This window comes from Hirundo rustica, chromosome W, assembly GCF_015227805.2.
Source record: "Hirundo rustica isolate bHirRus1 chromosome W, bHirRus1.pri.v3, whole genome shotgun sequence".
NCBI lineage: Eukaryota > Metazoa > Chordata > Aves > Passeriformes > Hirundinidae > Hirundo > Hirundo rustica.
This window is the reverse complement of record NC_053487.1, coordinates 21,045,222-21,067,050: the sequence shown is the minus strand read 5'-3', so window position 1 is coordinate 21,067,050 and position 21,829 is coordinate 21,045,222. Positions and strand designations below refer to the sequence as shown.

The 21,829-nt window shown below is 46.9% G+C and overlaps 1 protein-coding gene across 3 annotated transcripts in view; it reads right to left on the bottom strand.

Moving 5' to 3' along the window:
* Positions 1–13,687: 13,687 nt before the first annotated feature.
* LOC120764831 (bromodomain and WD repeat-containing protein 3-like) overlaps positions 13,688–21,829 on the bottom strand; it is a 52,932-nt gene continuing 44,790 nt past the window's right edge. For 2 of the 3 annotated variants that reach the window (XM_040088900.2, XM_040088903.2), the window contains 3 exons: positions 21,660–21,757; positions 21,044–21,202; positions 13,688–19,840 (listed from right to left, as the gene is read on the bottom strand). In XM_040088900.2, the coding sequence (XP_039944834.1) occupies positions 19,077–19,840; positions 21,044–21,202; positions 21,660–21,757 (1,021 nt within the window). In that variant the 3' untranslated portion in view covers positions 13,688–19,076. The remainder of the gene's footprint in view (positions 19,841–21,043; positions 21,203–21,659; positions 21,758–21,829) is intronic. The other variant, XM_040088902.2, reaches the window with a different exon arrangement.

Genomic DNA, 21,829 nt, shown 5'->3' with positions numbered 1-21,829 from the left:
TATTCCTAATAGTACTTGCAAATCGCGTCCCAATAGGTTGCTCTCTAGGTCCGGTAAATAAATAAAATCCGCTCTTATTTGTTTGGAATTCCCTTTGACCTCTATTCCTTCTATAATTGAGGCTGTGAATGGTTTCCCCTCCGCCCCTACGACCTCACATGTTCTAGTTCCGACCTTAACTCCCACTGGAAGCTTCCTAATACTGGATCGGTCTGCTCCAGTGTCTACTAAAAATTCATATTCCTCGTGTTGGGGACCCACTTCAAAATTTACTATGGGCTCACCTCGGTGGTACATCGGGTCCCCTAGTGCATAGAGCCCATGACACCCCTAATCCTCGTTGTTTTCGCCCTTTAATAGCTTCTCTAAGGCATCCTGTTCTTTTGTGATGGCTTCATCAAAGGATAATTTCTGACACTCTCTTCTTATGTGTCCAACCTCCCCACAATAGAAGCATTTTCTGTCCTCTCCTGGCCTCCCAGGAGTCTTCCAAGGTGGTAAGGCCCTTCCTCCCCCTGACTTGGTACTTCTCCGATTGGGAGGGTTTTGATCTTGTATCGCTTCTCTTGCTACAGCCACCATTATCTTTGCTTTCGTCTTGGTTTTCTCCTCCTCCCTTCTTAGATAGACCTTTAAAGCCTCTCTTAACAACTCATTTACATCTTTTTCTTGCCAGTCTTCTATTTTTTCTAATTTCCTCCTAATATCGGGCCAGGACTTGGTGACGAACTGTGTCTTTAACAACACCTGACCCTCGGGACTATCGGGGTCTATACTTGAATAAAGTTGAAAATTCCTCTTTAACCTGTTTAACCAGGTTGCGGGAGTCTCGTCTTTCCCCTGCATATTATCAAATGCTAATCTGGTATTATTGCTTCGGGGTACTGATTCCTTTATACCTTTAACTATTAGACTCCGATAGTCGTCCATACTTCTCCGGTCTTCCTCCCTGTTCGGATCCCACCTCGGATCTACGACTGGTAATTTGTAATCCCCTGGCGGACCCGTTCTGTTTTCTTTCTCCCAAGTTTTCATCCCGGCGGTCCTAATCATTCTAATCTCTTCTGGGCTAAATAAAATCTTCAGAATCGAATTCATCTCTCCCCACGTGTAGGTATTGGGGCCCAAAAATTGATCAACTTGATTCGATATGCCTACAGGGTCCTCTACCAGGTTTCCTAGTTCTTTCTTGAAATTCCTCACCTCTGAAGCTGTTAGTGGAGCATTTACAAAACCGACCCCTCCTGCAACTCCACCCATCGGGACTTCCCTTAAGGGGAAAAGTTTAGTTCTGGACCGGGTGTTATAGTTATGTCCCTCTGGGACTTCAGTTGCCCCTATGAGGTTGGTACTGTGAGAGGGGTCCGTATTCGGGGTGTTAAGGTCTAGCTCCCAACTACGAGGTGGAACAGGAAGTTTAGATGGCGATGGAGAATGTATGGAGTTTGGAGAGACTGGCTGCGAGACTGAAGGAGGAGTAGGAGAAGCTACAAAGCTATAAAAGGGGTTTTTACTAGAGCTATGAGATGTTACTGTTAGGGGTGTATTCCCAGAAAAATTCACAGCACCTACCAGAGGTGCATTAATAGAAAAATTAGTCCCCATCGGGGACGTATCTACCGAAAAATTAGGGGAAGGGGAATTAGGTACAGGGGAGGAAACTGGTGAGGAAGGGGTCTGAGGACTGACTTGGGGTAGATCAGGGTAAATAGGAGGAGGGGGTAAGTGCTCAAGGGGGTCCCATACAGGACCCTTCTCTTCTTTCTTATCTTTATTTTTCCCTTCCTTTTCCTGCATCTTGCAAATTTTTACTGTCTCGGTACCTGATCTTACATGCATCCAGCAAGCAGCATACCTTAGCTGCTCTGTGTCTACTTCCTCTTGGGCTCTCAAATATTGGTTTAACTGTGAGCTCATCCAAGAGTCGGTGGTACCGTACCATGGCCATTCCCCGGGTAGATTGAGGGTTGGCCATACTTCCACGCAATAGTGAATCATTTTCACTTTGTTTAAATTCTTAGTTTTCTCATTGTTCTCCCACTGGTCTAACATTCTCCCTAGTGGGCTATCAAAAGGGATGTTAGCTACCTTCCCTTTTCCCGCTTTTCTCTCCTTCCTGATCTTACTTCCACACACACCCATTCTTACTTGGTCAAATGAAAATACTCTACTGTGTCCTTACCCAAAGGAAATCTTACGACAGGACAACGCAAACTAGAAAAGCGACCTTTCTTGAACTAAAATCTTATAAGGTGCCCCTACTCAAACGGAAATTTTAAAGACGGGCAACTAAAATCTAAAATTTCATTCACTCTGGATAGCTTACTGGCACGCCCTTAGGTCCTGGCCACTATCCCTCTTTCACTCTCTCAGACAGCCTGTTGGCCCGCCCTCAGGGCCCAGCCACTGTCCCTCTCTTACTCACGACGCCACACTAAACTAATCCCCGCAGACGGCCGGTGGACCGGGGCCCAAGGTATCAGGCACCGCCTGCAGCCAGGATTAGTGCGTCGCGGTGCGACACTCACTCTGTCCCTAGCTTTGAACTACTCGCACCTCAGTAATTCCCTAACCACACACACCCCCACCCGGGACAGCGTCCTGTCCGCCCGCCGGTGGGCTGCCCCCGGATAGCATAGACGCCTCCGCCCAACGGTCCCAACGTGTCCGGTAGCGTACCCTAGTGGTACCTCCGCCCAACACTCCCGTCCGGTTTGCACGTCTACCCCCGCCAGGGCAGGTCCCTTACACCCGGTAGCATAACTCCCCTTTGAGCTACCCCCGCCCAGTGTAAGGCTCGCACTCTTGGTCCCACCGTACTACGCCGGATTAGCGGCGCACCCCCTCGTTGCCGGCCCGTAGGTCCGCCCTTAGGACCCCAGCCGCCGCGCTACGGGCTTCCTACCGCCCTTGCTCGCTGGGTAGCCTGCCGACCCGCCCTCAGGGCCTCAGCCACTACCCCGGGTAGCCTGTTGACCCGCCCTCAGGGCCCAGCCACTACCCTTGTGGGGGGGGATCCCTAGTGGGGCCTCCTACCAGTTGCCTATCAACCTCACACGGGCCACTCACACCCTAAGTTTCCTCCGCCCGTTCGGAGGGGGGCCCACTATGCCCCTGGAGGCGCCTCACTCGCTCAGGCTCCACTCGCTTCCCCCTGTTCCCGGCCGGCCCCCTCGCGGGAGTCCCGGAACCGCGGTACTAAGGGGTCCACACTCGCTTCGGAGGTCCGAGCTGCCGGCCCCCGTCTCATTCACACCACACTCGCTCGCCTCCACTCCCGCCACCGGCTATACTTACCAGCCGGCGCTCCTCGGCGCTGTCTTCCTCGATGCTGCGTCCCTTGTTGCTGGGGTCCGATGTTCGCCAGCTGTCCCAGGAGTTCGAAGATGGGCGGCGCCTTCCCTTCTTCGTCCTCTTCTGGGCGTGGCGATCCCGGACGAGCCCCCAAAATTGTTATAAATAGGCAGGAGTCGATGTTATCTCCTTTTAATGCCTTTATTAGTGATTTCAGCAGAGGGACGGCTCGGGGTAGGGATGCCCTTGCCCACGCTGCACCAGCCGGACACCGCCGAGGAGGAGGTCTCGTCGGATCTGCGCCGCTGTCGTCGCAGAGCCGGAAGCCACGCCTCACGGGAGTCCCTAGGCTCGCTGATGGCTCGAATGTCTAGGGGGGGTGACTCTTAGCAGGGACTTCAGAGGTTATGGTGACTCCTCTCGGTGTTTGTAGATGATACCGGCAGCTACCTGGGCTCTTTCCCCACTCAGTGCTGCATTCCGTCTCTCCGGGTCTTGATCGGGCTCGCTGTTCTGAGCGGTTCTTTGGTTCTAAACTCACTTCCGGCTATACTCGATTTGCATAAAGGCGGTGACAGGCCCAGAGCAGGCGAGGAGTGGGCGAGGCCCCCAAGTTGATGGGCAGGCTGGTATGTGGGCGGTGTCTCGGAGAGCAGCAGGGCTTACAGACTAAGGTAGGGGTGCAGGGAAAGTACGGGACGGGATGAATGTAACATTCGAACCACAGAATCAGTGCATTTACGATTGGGTTTTAGGGTACAACAGTACATTAAACAGATAACTAACAGATAACATTGATACATAGAACAGAGGATACCCACAACTAACTACTAACTGCTAATAACTAATGGCCTGGACCCTTTGTTAAAATCTTTATCTTTCTCATACCCATCGTCCTTATACCCTCCTCTCCCACCTGTTTTCTCTCAGCAAGATGCAATTTTTTTTTCTTCCTCTCGGGGCTCTGGCCACGTGGATGAGACCCTCGGGGGCTCGCACCACGCGGTCATCCCTGATGGCGAACGGCATTGTATTCCTTCTTCTTCCTACTATCCCTTCTTTCCCCCAATTTCCGTCCCGACCCCATATTCTCTCACCCAATCCCCCACCTCACCCTTCTCCCCAGTGCTTCCCCCTCCCTCCCAGCGGCCGCGCGAAGGGGGAGAGGGGAGGGTGCCTTACAACCGCTACTCCCAGCGCGGATGGGGGGATAGATAATGAAGGGCGGCTGCCAGCCCGCAGCAGCGGAAGGGGGGGTGGTCCCCCGCAGCAAGGGCTAAAGAGCAGCCTAACCTGGGCCCCAGGGGAGGAGGGAAGAGCTGCCTGTTGCTGGATCCCAGGGAGGGAGTGGGACAACACCCTCCGGCTGCCTGGGCAATGGAGAAGCAGCAAGATTTTTAGCAACTCAGAATAATGATCAAGAGAGCATGTAATAGACTATGAACACGAAGAAAAGTTCCAATGGGAATTTATTACATTACAGCAGGCAAAGCAAAGGCAAATACAGCGCTGGACGGCAGGGGAGTCTCGCTCCACCAACTGCCGTGAATTGGCAGGTTTTTCAGTCTTGCTTTTATCTTGCTTCTTTCCTCCGATGATGTATGTGTGACGTGTTGCTGGGAGGGTCTCTTTCTGTCCCTCGGTGGTCGCAGAGATGAAGGCTGTAGTTGTAAGCTGGAATTCCTGAAACTTAAAGCTGATTAAGCAAGTAGAGAGAGAAAGAAGGAATGGGCAAGGGTCTGTTTGCCTATAAGCTTAGATAGTAACATAGTAACTTCCTGTTATCTTGAGTTATCTGATCTCCAGTGAACAAAAAATAGTTAATGTTTATCACAGAGCATACCATCTGTGCCTCCTGTAGTATATGTAGACAAAAGACACGTGGGTAGAGAGTATTTGCCTTTTTCATGCCAAGATAAAAAAAAAAGAGCTGTGTAAAATGCAGAAACAGTTTGGGAGATCCAGTGAAATATTTAAGGGCATGATGAAAGCTATCTTCAATTCAAATGAGATAGTACCCAGTGACATTAAAGATTTATTCAGATGCCTATTAACTCCCTCAGAGTATAACCTATGGGAAGGATTATGGAAAAAAGCGTTGAAAACAGTATTGCAGGAAATTCAGCAAACTCCTGATGCTCAGGACAGCGATTACAATGACATCACACATGATCATTTGTGCGGTGAAGGTGATTTATCTAGTGCGAATGAGCAAATTCGGTTGTTATCCAAGTCAGTTTTAGATAAGATCTGTAATGCTGCAGAAAAGACTTTTTATCAGATTCCATCACCTGAGATAAAGACCAGTTATGTTAACATTAAACAGTTTCCTTCCGAGAATTTCTTGCAGTTTGTGGACCATCTGAGAAGTCAAGTAGAAAGACAAGTGCAAGACCCAGAGGTACAGGCAGAATTGATTAAAGAGATGGCTCAGAGGAATGGTAATGGGACCTGTCGTAGAATCATTCTTAGCCTTCCCCTTGACCCATCGCCTAGTCTCGCACCGATGATAGAAGCCTGTACCAAGAGAGTAGAACTTTTCAGTGCATCTGAAAGGAATCCAGGACTGACACACCCAAAGCCTGTGGCAGCTGCAGCACCAGGAGCAAGGAGGCAACCGATGTCATCAGACCAGCTGCAGCACATCATCTGCCACCGCTGCAAAAGGCCAGGACACTTCGCCAAAGCCTGCCCAGAAAACCAGAAACATCTACTGATTGGACAGTAATTACAGTGGGCCTGCAAAACATTTCACAAGACATGAAAGTTAACCACATAGAACCGAACAGTGAGTATTTTGTTATTAAGGACACAGCACACACACCCTTGGAGGCTGAGATAGCTCCCATGACCATTAAGGGAAAGATAAGAGGCCTCATGCTGTTGACCTGAGAGCATGTGGCCATCACATTGGGAGTTGCATCCTGTGACAGGCAAACTTCAGGAAATTCCTCTACACCCAGAAGATGCCCCACGGTTTGCATTCTCGGTTCCTACCATTAATCGAGAAGCCCCAATGAAGAGATATCACTGGAAAGTACTTCCCCAAGGTCTGAAATCTAGTCCTTTCATATGCCAACAGTACGTAGCCTCACTACTGTCACCAGTACGTGCCAAGAGAAAGGATGCCATCATCCTTCACTACATGGATGATCTACTCGTGTGTGCCCCCAATGACTCTATACTCCAACACACGCTTGACCTAGTGGTTAAGGTTTTAACCTCTGCTGGATTTCAATTGCAGGAAGATAAAGTTCAAAGGATGCCACCTTGGAAGTACCTGGGTCTACAAATAGCTGCAAGGACCATTGTTCCGCAGAAATTGGAAATTGAGTGTAATCCCAAAACCCTAGCAGATCTCCACTCCTTGTGTGGGTCTTTGAATTGGGTAAGACCTTGGCTAGGCCTCACAAATGAAGATTTAGACCCTCTCTTCAATTTATTAAAGGGGGAGAAAGAGCTGGTTTCTCCCAGGGAACTGACCCCAGAGGCAAAGACAGCAATCGAAAAGGTACAGAAGGCCTTATCAGAGAGGCAGGCTCATCGATGTGAGCCAAACATACCTTTCCAATTCATTGTTCTAGGAAAACTGCCACATTTGCATGGTTTGATTTTTCAATGGATCGAAGGGCAGAGAGATTCACTCTTGATAATAGAGTGAGTCTTCCTCTCTCACCAAAGATCCAAGACCATCACTGAGCCACAAGAGTAGATAGCTCAACTGATTCGGAAGGCAAGGGTGAGATTGTGTGAACTGGCTGGTTGTGACTTTACATGTATTCACCTTCCGGTCAAACTTTCTAAGGAGGGAAAGAACTCTCCCAAGAGATTGACCAAAGAGATGTTTGAGCATTTGCTCCAGAGCAATGCCAGTCTCCAATTATCTCTGGACAGCTACAGAGGACAAATATCAGTCCATGCCCTGTCTCACAAGTTGTTCAATGAGGAATTCCACCTCATTCCTCGAGAGAAGAGGAGTCGGAGACCACTCAAGGCTCTCATAGTGTTCACGGACGCATCCGGGGCTTCCCACAAGTCGGTGATGACTTGGAGAAATCCTCAGACTCAGCGTTGGGAAGCTGATGTGGAGTTTGTGGAGGGATCCCCCTAAGTAGCTGAACTAGCTGCAGTGGTAAGAGCCTTTGAGAAGTTCTCGGAACCAATTAATTTGGTAACAGACTCTGCTTACGTGGCGGGGGTAGTGTCCAGAGCGGAGCAGGCTGTGCTCAAAGAAATTGACAATGAACATCTCTTCAGATTGCTTTCAAAGCTAATTTATTTAATTTCTCATCGAGAACATCCGTTCTATGTGATGCATGTAAGATCACACACGGATTTGCCAGGTGAAATTGCAGAGGGGAATCGTCAGGCAGATTCCCTTGCTGCACCTGTTAAAAATGCATGTCTCCCTGATATCTTCCAACAGGCAAAGCTGAGTCACCAACAATACCATCAGAATGTTCCAGGCCTGATCCATCAGTTTCAGCTAACACGGAGCCAGGCTCGAGCCATTGTGGCCACCTGTCCCAGCTGCCAGGTCCAGGCGATGCCATCGATGGGTATGGGAGTTAACCCCCGGGGCCTTGGCAGTTGTGAGGTATGGCAGACAGACATCACACACATTCCTAGTTTTAGACACCTCAAATATGTTCATGTAAGCATTGACACATATTCAGGTGCAGTGTATGCCTCTGCCCATGCAGGGGAAGAGACTGAACATGCCAAGAAACACCTAGTGCAAGCTTTTTCAGTGTTGGGGATTCCAAAAGAAATCAAAACTGATAACGGCCCAGCGTACACGTCCAAGGGGTTCCTGGAGTTTGTCCAGCAGTGGGGAGTGGAACATAAAACTGGCATCCCTCACTCCCCCACAGGTCAAGCTGTGGTTGAGCGAGCACATCAGACGCTCAAACAGGTCCTGGCTAGACAGAGTAGTACGACTGTGTGGATGTCTCCACATGAGAAACTCTGCAAAGCCATGTTTACCATCAATTTTCTGAACTGTTCATTTGAAAACATGAGTCCACCAGTGGTACGCCATTTTAACAGTAGCAATCAGTTCAAATTGTCTCAGCGTCCACTGGTCATGATTAGGGATCCAGAAACTTGGGAAACCAAAGATCCCTATGAGCTCGTGACCTGGGGTCGTGGCTATGCCTGCGTGGCCACTCCCTCAGGCCCTCGGTGGATTCCCCAGAAGTGAGTGAAACCTTTTGTCCCTAAAAATCCAGCTCCAGCAGAAGGGGATAAGAGGCAAGTAGCTGTTGCATCCAAAAGAAGACGCCGCCGGATAGAAGAAAAAGACTCTTCCTAGATGTGGACTCCTTTCGGCAGAAACAGAAACTTTTAACATGTTTTAAAAATGTTTGTTTTTCTTTTTAGAGAAAGCCTACCTCACACTCAACCCTGTGATGAACCCCATACAAGTTGTCATCTTATTGTTGCTGAACAGTCTGGCAGCTGCATAGATCATCCCTCAGCTGCATCAAAATGTCTGGGTGACCCTGGCACAGACACTTCCGCAGGAAAACATATGTTTGTCCACTGCATCAACAGAGAATCCTATGTCCACCTGTCTGGTAGGAATTCCATTATAGGCAGGAATTCTGTCTCGGCTTTTAGGAGAGCCATGTACCATAGGGCGGTTGTCTGTATTGACACCCAACCAAACTTTGACTGATGAATGGACTCACAAAAAACAAATCAGCAAACAAAATTCAAAAGAGAAGTGCTGACCAATTGGATCCAAATTGTAATTCAGAAATTTTTCATTGGGCCAAGTCAAAAAGAGTCGCTGTGTCCCTGTTCCTTCTGTGGGTTGCAGCAGCCAAGGCTCTAGGTGAATTGGGCCATCTAGAGTGCTGGGTAGTCAAACAGGCAAATTTAACATCCACCGCCATCAGCTCTCTCCTAGAAGATGAGGAAATTACCAGACAGACCACTCTCCAGAACCATGCTGCTATAGATTATCTCTTGTTACTTCATGGACATGAATGCCAGGAATTTCAAAGACTGTGTTGCCTAAACGTGACCTCGAAGGCTCCAAACATCCATGCTGCCCTTCGAAGCATGAACAGCGTGATCGGACAAGTGAAGCAAGAATCTGAGGACTGGATCAAAAAAGTGGCGACTTACAGGGTGGTGGACTTCTATAGTTAAAACAATTTTGTTATTTCTTGTTATTCTTTTCCTTGTAACAATAGCGTTCGGGATCCTACGCTGTTTAATTTTCAAGGTTATCAATAGTCTCATATCTTCTACCTCAGAAGATGAGAAATTAGAATAGGCCAGACAGGAATTAAAAAGATTCAATGAACAAATTTAGGCTGAAAGAAAAAGGGGGGATTGTAGCGGGTTAATGCTTTGTTCATTGAACTTGCAAACACAGGATGACTCATGACTTTTAAGAGAACCTTTAAACTTGCAAACACAGGATGACTCATGACTTTTAAAACTTGCAAACACAGGATGACTCAGGACTTTTTAGACACATATGCTATTGCTTAACAAGGCTTTTGAGTTCCAGGAGAAGGAACTGTAACTGTTTTCAGAAGATAGAAGATGGTCTCCTAGCACCAAGATAAACCGACCGATAACAGAAGAAAAGAACTGTATAAAACAGAACTGAAAAACCGTAACCGTGTGGCAGTTGGCGGGGTGCAGACCCCCTGTCGCCCAGCGCTGTATTTGCTTATGCCCCGCTTGCTGTAGTAAATAAAATTCTAATTGGGACTAAATCTTGAGCCGTGCAATTTATAACACTGGTATTTGCCGGCTCTCTTCACCCCACCGCCTGTCTGGGCCGCGTAGTCGTGGGTGCGCAGGACGTGCTACTCCACGCTGTCGGCAGCGCCGTGCTGCTAGGCCAGCAGCCCCTCCAGCTGCACGAACAACCCGCGCAGCTCCAGCATCTGCGCCTCCAGCTCCAGCAGCTGCCGCTGGCGCGCCTGGGCCAGGCTCAGGTGATGCTTGGCCTTGAGCTCCTCCAGGTCGCGGCCGACGATGAAAAGCCCCTGCGGGCTCTCGGTCAGCAGATCCACGTCCTGAGCGCCCAGGTTGATGCCCGCCAGCTCCGCCTGCCTCTGGATCTGCTCCTTCAGCCGGTGCTGGTAGCGGCTCTCCCGGGCGTAGTGGCGGGCGTGGACGGCGCCGTAGCGGCGCAGCGGCAGCCACAGCTGGGTCTAGCGGACGCGGGGCCCCGCTCGCCCCGAGCCCCCGGCCGGGGCCGCCGGCAGCGCTCCCAGCTGGGGCTGCAGGGCCATGGCCTGGCCGGCGAAGGCGGCCCGGGCCGCGCCGAGGCTGCTCTTCTCGTGGGCGATGTCCTTCTCCGAGGTGCAGCACAGCACCGACTGCTGCGTCCTGTCGATGCTCTCCGAGAGCTGCTCCAGCCGCTCCAGGGCCCGCCACAGCTCGGCCGCCTCCCGCAGCGCCCGGCCCCCGGGGTTGTCGAAGTGCAGGGAGTCGTCGTGCGGGTCTCCCTCGGCCGCCGCTGGCTGCTGCAGCTCCGCCAGCCGGTCCCTCATGCTTCGCGGGGCTCCGGCACTGTCTGCGGGGACGTGTGAGGCTGGAGCTCCTGCCGGAACTCTGCGAGCCTTCCCTCCGGGCAGCAGAGCAAGTATTGGTGGAGGAGGGCAGGTCCTGCGTCAGCCCCGGGCCGGACACCGCCGGCAGAGGGAAGGGTTTGTCCTGAGCAGAGCGGGAGGAAGGCCTGGGCCGAGAGGGCTGCCAGCACCGCCCGCATCTGCGTCACGGGACGTGCTCCGGCTCCACACCTGCTCCACCGAGGCCCGGCACAAACGCTTTTATTCACCCAGAAACAAGGACACCCGAAAGTCCCGTCACCAGGCACCCTCGGCTTTCGGAACGGCTCCACCCGGCTCCAAGCTGCCACCGGCCTCACAATGTACCCAAATCCAGCTCCTGGTTGTACCAAATGAAGGGCAAATGACAGAGTCACTGAGTCTGCCAAGCTGGCAGGGACCCACAGGGATCATTGAGTCCAGCTCCTGGCCCTGCACAACACCATCCCTCAAAATCCCACCCTGGGCCTGAGGCGCTGTCCAAACACTGCTGGAACTCGGCTCATTCCATTCCTGTTGTGAACTGGAAATGGATGGAGGCAAAGCTTAGCCTCTCCCTGCCGTGCGGGTCAGGAAGGCCCCGGGGCCTCACAGTGCCCACGATGTCACTGGTAGCACCCTGCACCCCTGAAGCATCGTGAGGGTGAATTCAAAAAGGTGCTCTTGGGGTTTTCCAGGCTGGAAATGAGCGTTGGGATGACCCAGCTGTCCCACACATCACTGCAAGGCAGTGCTGTGTCCACTCCCTGCTGAAACGCACAAAAATCACAGCTGAATTCTAAGACATCTATAAAAAATACCTTTAAAAAGGTACTTCTACAAAATGCATTTCCAAAGTACATGGGGGAAAATAGTTGTTCTCTACCACACTGTTATTTTATAACATGTATTTTATAACATGTATTATCACATATGACCTAAATATGATGATATAAAGTATAAAGCAGCTATGATATAATATCAATATAATATCAAATCAATATAATATCGACAGAGGGACAGCCAAGGGAGGTTTAGCAAAGGTCAAGCAGCTCTGAAGGGAGTGGAATTGTGGAATTCCTTCCCTCCAATGCCGTCTGATGGATGTACATGAAGGGGGGCTCCAGCATCTCTGCAAAACAAGATTTTGTTCTCTGTAACTATAAAGGCCATGAAAAAAAAAAAAAAAAAAAAAAAGCCCTTTTGTCCCTGGGGTTTGGAGGATAAATGTTGTCTTAAAAAGGAGCTATTCATTCCCATTGGAGAGGAAATGCCACTGGAATCAGTGCAATAAATTGAAATGTCAAAAAAGTCAGCAGATTAATGAGGGGAAAAGTCAAAAGAGAATGACAGAATCCCAGAATCATTAATATTGGAAAAGGCCTCCCAAACCACTGAGTTCAACCAGTGCCCGATCCCCACCTTGTCACCGGCCCAGAGCACCAAGTGCCACCTCCAGTCCTTCCTTGGACACCTCCAGGGTTGGGGACTCCAAACCTCCCTGGATAGCCCCTTCCAATGCCTGGCCACCCTTTCCAGGAAGAAATTCCTCCTGAGTTTATTCCATATATTTATTTTCAGCACCTGTCCCTGCATGGAGCCCTCTGGGCAGTTCTACACAAACCCAGTCCCATCCACCCCCAAAAATCCCTGTTTAAACAATGTTATTGCTGCTATTTAACAAGGTGTCCTAGGTTACAATGTAAGATGTGCCCAAAGTGTGTATTCTATCACCATCTACATGAGCTGTTGAAACTAGGTTGGGCAGTGTTTCCCTTGCCCCCTCCCTCCAGACTATCTTCTGTTAACGGGCCATCAATGCCCTGCTGCATGACTTATAGGTAACTCCCTCTGGGAGCTATCTCTGTTTAATGGGCAATCAAGGACCCATTGCAAGACTCATAGAATGATATCAGCCCATTGTGAGATGCTCTGCCCAGGGGGAGGAGCCAAGCATTCCCACCTGGATATAATCTGGGATTTAGGACAGCACAGGCAGCCTTACCCACTGGATTCCCAGAGGACAAGAGCTACCAGACCTTTCTGCGGGAACACTGCTTCAACAAGACCACTTCATCTGGACTGCTACCACCATGGTTTCAGGTTGTATTCTGACTCTGTCAGTGATCTTTTGTACCATTGCATGTGTTTTATTTTATTTTATCTTATTTTTTTTTTCTCTCCTATTAAATTGTTTTTTTCTGATTTGGAGTCTCTCGCTGGTTTTGCCTTCAAGCCAGTACACAAGGGCAAGAACAGACGAGTAACTCCTTGTTTCCCATGAAATATCCCTTAGGTAACAGTCCAACCATCTCCTCAAACTGTCACCCTCTGAACCCACCTGTGTCCCACAGTGGCCATGGGACCTTGCCCAGAGCCTCCTCCTCCTCTTCCTCCCTTGCTCCTTTCATGGCATTTTTAGCCATTTCACAGCACTTTTAGGTATTTTTCCGTTCTTTTTCCAAGAAATCATTAGCTGCTCTTATCCTTTTTTTCCCCGAAAAATGGTATTTTGGAGCCAGATCGGATGGTGATTGGGGTGAGGGTCTCCATCCCATCCTGCTCAATACCTTCACAGTGTATAAATGCTTCTCTATCCATGTATAAAGTTTCTATATCCAGTTTATATAACTTCCAATTAAAACTATAAAAGTATCCAGTTGCATCAAAGAGCTTTTTATTTTTTACATGAAAACCTCCATTTTACCTACTTTTTTTTTTTTTTTTTTTAAACCTTTTAATGTCTCAACTATTCAGGAAGCAATGCAAAACCAAAGTAAGAGTTTATCTTTTTTTTTTTTTATTATTATTATTTTTATTAAGACAATCCCACAGCTGGAAAATGAAACATCCTAAATTACATCAGTGACTTAAAAAAAACTTTAGAAAAAAATCTTTACAAATTTACATTTGTACAATACAAAAAACTAACAGCTCATTGCATATAAATATTACATTTGGTCTGCCAACATGTGGCATCAAAATCCCTGAAGTATTCATTAAAGGGACCTGAGATAGCGGATGTGAAGATATGGGCATAAATATCACCTGAAAAAAAAATATAGAAACTAGACATAATTCTAATAGTTTTGTGCATTTTTGGAGTATTTTAAATCCAGAACACAACCTGGAGAGCCTAAATCATGTGAATTTTGCTCTGACATCAAGTGGTATTTCTACATGAAATCTGCTCTAATGACTCATGGAGGAATGAAGAGCCTGAATTAATATTTCTACAGAAAAATAATCCTCAGACGTTGAGTTCTGAACACATCCAAGCAGCCACCACTCTGAGGAAGAATTTTAGGAAGAGAAACAGCGTATTTGGATTTTACCTGCAAATATTCGGCAGGATTTCATCCCCCACCCCCTAAAAAACCTCCACACAGACCCAAAACCCAGGAAGATCTGCAGTGCTTGCCAATGAAAACCCCCAAACTGAGGAACTGCTCCTAATTTTTCACTGGTGGAATTATTTCCCAACTATTTACACATTTGCCAGCTCCCCAGCGTGGCTGCATGGCTGCAGTTACTACCAGGAGTAGTAACTCCAAGTGCTTGGTTTGCCTTGGAAGTCTCACAGACTTGGATCAGGTACACACATCCACGCACAAAAATGTATTTCAGCACCATTTTTAAAAACACTAGAGTTAAGGCCGTGACAGCAATTCCCACTGGAAATCTAAACTTTTCAGGGATTCATAGCACAATTGTGAGTTCACTGTGGGCTGAACACTATGTAGTAAAAATGTACAAGCTTCCAACCGGTCTTCACATTTCTAAGACTAAAAAATGATGAGTTTTTAGACTAAATTTTGCAGGCTGTTACTTACTGTACACAAAGGAGGTTTTTTACCATGTGTAAACCTCAGATATATTGAAGAGTTGAAAAGTCTGTTGCTCACGCACAGGGATTTGCTATAATACACATTGTAAGAACACAACAGCTCCTTACCTATTAAATATAGTTAGCCTTGGAGTGTTAACGGCTCCTTAAGGAAATCATCAGCATTTTATAAAACTCTGCAGGATGTTTTTTAAATAAAAAGATAAAATTAAGACATGTAAACACACAAAGACATTTTTAACCCATGAGATCCATGACAGGGTGCTCCAGATCAGGACACAACATCCTTAAACCTACAGCTTGTTCACTTTTCCCTGGTGTTCACCATTCAAAGATGGAATGAATCAAGTTTTTATCAAGAATTAGTGATTTAAACTGATTTTCTCATGTTAATATTCTGTGATTTGGAGCACAGAGAAATTCCCGAGACACCCAGGAGCAGCTTTTCCAAATGCTTGGCAAGGGTCATCTTGTTTTTGGGAGTCAAGAGAGCCTCCAAATATTTTATTTTTTAAAATTAATTAAAAACTCTTTGTCACACCCCTGGTGCCAGCTCTTTTCCCTGCTCTCTGAACTACTCAGTCCTTCTGCTTCCCCAGAGGAGGAGCAGCTGAGATGGACATTGAGAAAAATATTCCAGAAAAATGAAACTACGCAAACAGGATGCAGAATTTAAAGCAGCCAAAAGTCCTCCAGGAATTATTTCTCCACAACTCTTTTTAGCTTTTGTGTCTGCAGGGTGGGGGTGGTTGGGATTAGGGGGTGGCCTCTGCTTGGCTGATGGAGAAAGGAGTGATGGAAAGAGGGAGGAGGGATAAAACTGCCCAAATCCATTCAAGTTCAAGCAACAACAGAAAGGTTTGGATTAAACCTAACAGCCTGGCAGGCCAGCTGAAATAAAATTCATCACGATATCCAAAGTTTCCAAGAGAATAAATAAATAGCCTATAAAATAAAACTGTAGGACAGAGGTGGGGCATGGCAAAGAGGAAAATAAAAGGTGATGGAGAAAATAAAATGCAGGTGAAGTTTGAGCTGAATCATGGAATTACTAAGGTTGGAAAAGGCTCCAAGATCATCAAGTCCAACCTTCAACCAAATCCCGCCTTGGCCACTGAACCACCAAGGGCCACATGTGCTCAACTCTTGGATGGTGATTGCCACCTCCCTGGGCAGCCTCTTCCAATGCCTGACCACTCTTTCCATGAAAACATTTTCCCTAATATCCAAGACAACAGCACCTCACTACTGTCAAATAAGCTTTGTCATCCATGCCCTGGTCTGGAGAGAAAGGGGAGCACTGTGGGGACAGTGAATTGGGGCTGGGAGAAGCTGAGAGCAAAGACAGGCAAGATTTCAGCCCTGTCTCTGTGGAGGATGGAGTGTGTGGGCCTGAGGCCTTTCCCAAGGTGTTCCCAAGGGCCCTGAGGAGCCCCAGCAGCTCAGGATTGGGATCTGCCAGCGGGACATCTCACATAAACAGAGGCACCAATGCCCAAACACCTACAGGAACCGAGGAGCCCCTAGCCTGCCTGCTCACCCTCAGGAATCCCATTCAAAATCAGACCTTAAATCCTATTCCTTAGGCAGAGTCTGGAGTTCTTTGGTGAGAGTGCAAGGAAAGACAGCACATTCCAGACTCTGCAGCCTGCCCGGAGCTCAGCAGGGTCTGGAGCAGGGAAACATTTGGATGGTGTAAATCACTTTAAATCCTGCTTCTGCTGCACCTGGTGGGCTCATCCTAAGTTTACCACACCCATAAGTGGCTCCTGATAGGATTTGGGATTTGAAAGCATCCAAGTTCCTATGAAAGTGTAATTATTCCACAGAACTATGAGAAATCAACTGCCCAACTCAGAGAAAGAATCCAGACACAAATCCAAGCAAAAAGAACAGCTCTAAACCCAAGTTATTTGTTATGCTGATAAAAGGTTCTCATGCACCAAAAAAAAAACCAACTTTTTTTTTCAATTTTTACATTAAATTCTGCTGTCCCAGCATCCCCTGCTCTAGTGCATAGTCATGGGACACAGTAATACTTACGCCACAGCAAAGTGATGCTTCACTGGTATCTTCACAGTACAGAGAAAAAATACAGTTAAGAACATATTAAATCTTACTCTAATTGCTGCTAAAATACACCAACTTATAAAATGATTCCTCTGGAATCCCTGTGGTTTCTCTCTCCCCAACCCCTACACAAAATAAATAAGGTATAAGTGGATTTTCAGCCAGTCAGAAATAAAGGAAAAAAGCTTTTCTTTTGCATATCAAGCTTTTCAGGCTTTAGGACAGAAGCCATAGTGTTTACATTAGCTCACAGGACTGATCTAAGGGATATGATTCCAACTATGGACTGATGCATACATGCTATTCCTGGTTACCATATGTAAAAAGACCAATCAAACAAATAATACATTTCTTATAAATATAAATGCATGTATATATACAGATATATGACAGAGATGATAGGACAGGTGTTAATACTTTAAAGCCCAACACAGACCTAGGAGAGCCTCTGCACTTGGTTTTTTTCCCACTCCCCATCAAAAACCAAATCAAGTCCAGCAATGGATTATGGTTGATTCCAAACATTCCTTATAAAATTAAAAGTGTGGTTTTTATACTGTACCATAAACTCATATTAATGAGCAATTTAGGATATACTCTCCTCCATCACAAAACTAAACCTCTGCTTTTTTTATTTTTAAGTCATTTTTGCATCTATCTAGGATTTTTTCTGGAAAGCAAGATAAAATAACTAGTGCTTAATATAGAAAGTCAAAAATTAAATTCCTTCTGCATCTGAGAATATACATGGGTCACTCTTTGCTGCCTGAGGTTTTCCAGAATTATTGACCAAGCTGTGCACAGAAGAACTTCAGGATATTCAATGAAAGCTCAAAAAAAACCCCTAAAAACCTTGAAAAACTCCACTGGAACTTTGTAGTCTCTTCTGACTTGTTCTCTCTGTAACCTGACTCTGAACTGTCAGACAAGGGGAGGAAATTGGAATCCCATATCTATTCCAGCCAGAGCCCAGGAAAGAAGAGGCCGCTCACCTCCAGCTTAGCCCACACCACTGCCGAGGTCACCGAGGAGCAAGAGCAGGGATCTCCTCACCAACTGCACTACCACTGCCAGAGGATTTCAAGTCAGCATTTCCCAGGACAAGAGCACAGTGCAACAGGAATTCTGTTCTGGAAGCTTGAGACACAAGAGTCAGTCTGGGGGGGCAACAGCTCCCTCAGCACCTCCAAGGGGCCAGAGGGCCCAAACCACATTTCCATGGAGCATGGGCAGGCAGCCCCTCTGCACAACCAAATCCCAAATCTGCCTCAAACATCTGCTGCTGAGAACTCTGAGAGCCACTGCATTTGTTTTCATGGTGGCAACACAAGGAAGATAAAGCTACTCACAACTTCCACCCCTCTACACTCCTTTTCGCCTCTTCTTCACCACTCTCTGAATAACAGCATCTATTTTCTTTTCAGTTTCCAGTAGTTGTAAATAAGAGGTAGCTGAGCTACTATTAAAAATCATGCTTTGAAGAGGAGGAACCTTTCAAATGTTGAACTCACCCCTTTAGCTGCACAATCTCGATTAATACTATAAAAATATGAGAGGACAAAAAGAAAATAGATGCAAGTAACTTTTGCATTTGGCACCTTTTGTCTGGATATTCATATTTCTCAAGTATTCTCTTTTTAATAAAGTTAATGCACACATAGGACACACCACATCAAAGGTTTGCTACATATTTACAAGGCACCAACCCTTTGTCACTGTTTTTACACTAATAAGGAACCGATAGAAAGCACATCAGGACCCCCAAAACTAGTATGGACATACTTCAGCACAATTCCATCAACGTTTGGCCTGGGAAAATTAAAATAATCCATATCCTTCTTACAATATAGAAACTGTAAACATTTTATAGCTGCCTTTAGGATTGGTGTATTGTGCAAAAGTTATAATTATTACTGTCTAAGGATTTATGGCAGAAACCACATAAAAACTCTGTAAGAAGGTGCTATTTCTATAATACAAAAACAAAATGAGGGAGAGAAGTTATAAATGTGACTTGAAAATGTCATGTTCTTACTGAGAAGCTGGAAGCCTCTGTAATGTGATGAATTCATAGTGTGTGGGGAAGAATTTCTGTAATTTAAGGCCTAATGATGAAGGCTTGTTTTGACCAATGAAGTGTGGAGATCTGAAGCCTTAAAACAAACATAAACTGATAGGATGGAAAAGCACCACTGTGAAATGTGAGTGGAGTCCCCGCACAACTTGCTTGGTAGAATTTCTGGTAAAATCCCTGCAGTAGAAGGCCATTGAAGTTCTTTTAAAATTGTTCCAAAGTTTTCCATCTGTCAATAATTCCACCCCATAAGATGGCTGACCCTGGCTTTTTCTGTCATTTTCCGCACCCTGCCTGACCTGGATGTACCAAGGTTCAAAGGATCCTCGGTGTGCACAAAATTGTCATTGTCGGAGTCATCGTTGTACAGGACAGTTCTCCTGCCCTCATTCCTGGTTTTGATCCGAGGGGGTCGGCAGAATCTCCCTCCAAACACGTTCTCCCCAAACTGTCCCCCAAAGAGGTTTTCAAACTCATCGTCGGTGAGCCGGGCACGTTTCGCTCTGGTGGCTCGTGAGGCCCCTCGGCCTCTCCTTCCTCCCCGGCCACCGCCTCTTCCTCTGCCGCAGCCTCTTCTACCTCTGCCCCCTCTGCTCCACCTGCCCCACCTGCCCCATCTGCCCCTCCTCCCTGTCCCTCGGCCCTGCCAATTCCGTTTGCCCCCAGTGAGTTTCCGTTTGATTTTCCGTTTGGGTTTTTTGGATTGCACAACTTTGCTGTAGTCGTGGTCGCCATCAATGTAATCCTGGTCTGTTCTGGAGGTTGATTCTGAGTCAGAATCAGAGCCACTTCTGCTTTCAGAGCTGGAGCTGGATCCCGATTCCCCACTTTCTGATGAAGACAAACAAGACTTTTCCTTTAATTCTCTCTTCTTTTCCTCCTCCTCTGCCTCCTCCAGGTGCTCATCCTCTTCTGAGGCGCTCAGCAGCTTCCTCTTGACTCCTGCCCGGGTTTCTCTGCCATCCCCATTGGTGAGTGGCCAATCAGGAGAGTGATCTAAGCAAACACAAAATAAACCCATCAGCATCACACCACAGCCAAACAGGACACAGAAAGTGGGATTTGCCTCAGTTGCCTTTAGGATTCTCCTCAGCTGCCTCTGAGGTGTGCTCGGATGATCCACTACTCACCCTTTACGTGCTGTGGACACAAGGAGGTGCTCTAAGGGGAAAATCTATCAAAGTAAACACAGTTTTTATCCAGAAGCAACAACTGCAAACTCTCCTGAGCAAGAGTTCAGTGAAGAAGCAGGCAAAAAAAGGAGCCTGGAGTGACCAGGTTGGACACAAACATCTAAAACTCAGTCAGGTGAATCCTACCTGGGGTGCCAAGGCAGGAACACTCTAAAATCCATTTCAAAACTAAATATACACAAAAATAACATTCTGCAAGCAGCATTTATTCCCTATAAAATGCATGTTCTCCAAAGGCTTAGTCCAGGGAATATTAATCAAAAGTATAACTTAAGAGAGTCAATGACCCAAGAAAGCTCAATGGGATTGCTGAACACCTTAAATGAAAATTAAATAAAGTATCTTGCTGGCTTGGGACCCAAAATCTGCCATGTTTTCAGGGTTATGAATCTGACAATGAAGATTAAATATCTTCTTTAAGACAGGACAGGAAAAGCTCACCTGCAGCATCCAGCATTGCCACAGCACAGGAGTGTGGACTTGGGAAAGGCTCCAGGGTTCAGGAAATGCCCATGTAGTGCCCACCTCGGTGGAAACTCTGAGTAACTTATCCCTGAGATTACCACACCTGAACTGTCTCCCTTCTAATCACAACTACTTTGTTTTGCACGTGAGAAAAATATTAAAATGTTTTTATAAACTTTCTTTCATCTTTGGTTTCAGCTTGATTAATAAAAGGCAAAGGTTTTAGGGTGGGGATTCTCTTGGTTTGTTTGATTTCTGTAACTCATGAAGGAACTGTAAGAGGTTTAAGAGCAATCAAGTTTTCCATCTGGAGAGATTTTAAAGGACTTCACCAAAGTGCACATGGAATCATCTGCATTCCACACCTCAGACAAGAACACCACAGAGTAAAGGAGTAAAGTAAATTCAATTTTTTGATACGGTTTAGGAATATATACAATGCTACACTGAGGCAATAATTCCATAGACATCAGACAGAAGTAAGATCTTTCATCTCTAGTGAAATCAGTCAGTCAAAGCACAGAATCTTATTATTTCTCACCTTGTTTCACTGGTGTAGATTTGCTCCTGACTGGTCTGCTTTTCCCTGGATCTATGGCATTTCCACTCCAGCTCTGTGCATTTGAGCCTGATGAAGATGGTTGACCCTCCAGCTCTTCACCAGTGGCTGAACCCAGAGGTTCTTCGGCTGTATCTGAAACTTCAGAGAGGACACCACAAGGGGACAGGGTGATTTTTATGCTCTGTTTATAGGGCTGTGTCTGGGGAGGTTCTGGATGCCCTGAATTAACAGCCTGAGTCAGGGTAATCTCACCAAGCTGCTCTGCAGCCATGGAAAGACAGATTCCTCCAGAGTGTAACTCCAAGTAGGATTAATTTTATTAATTATCCATCACTGCTGTAGGAGAGAGGCCCATACACAGGAAGTCTGGGCTTTTGTCACTGGAATAATTCTTATCGCAGCCAGACCCAGGTCCCCAATACCCTGATCCTTACCTAGAACTTCCCAACAGCCAAACTCAGCTAAAACAACCTACAGACAACACATTTCCAGGACCTTGCTCCTTCAGCAGGTGGGTTTTGCATGTGTCTCATGAGGACAAGACTCAACCTGCACAGACAAGCTGCTCTAAGAGAAAGGCTGGATTTCTCCTCACCATGAGATGAGACTGAAGAGTCAGTCCTGGTCAGGGGCAGTGAGGTATTTTGGTTGGGTTTAGGTTGAATCTTCATTTGCTTCTGCTTCCCTTTTGGGCTGCAAACACAGAATACCCCAAAGACAGAAATCTGTTATCACCAAAGACTCAAATACAAAACTGATTTCTCC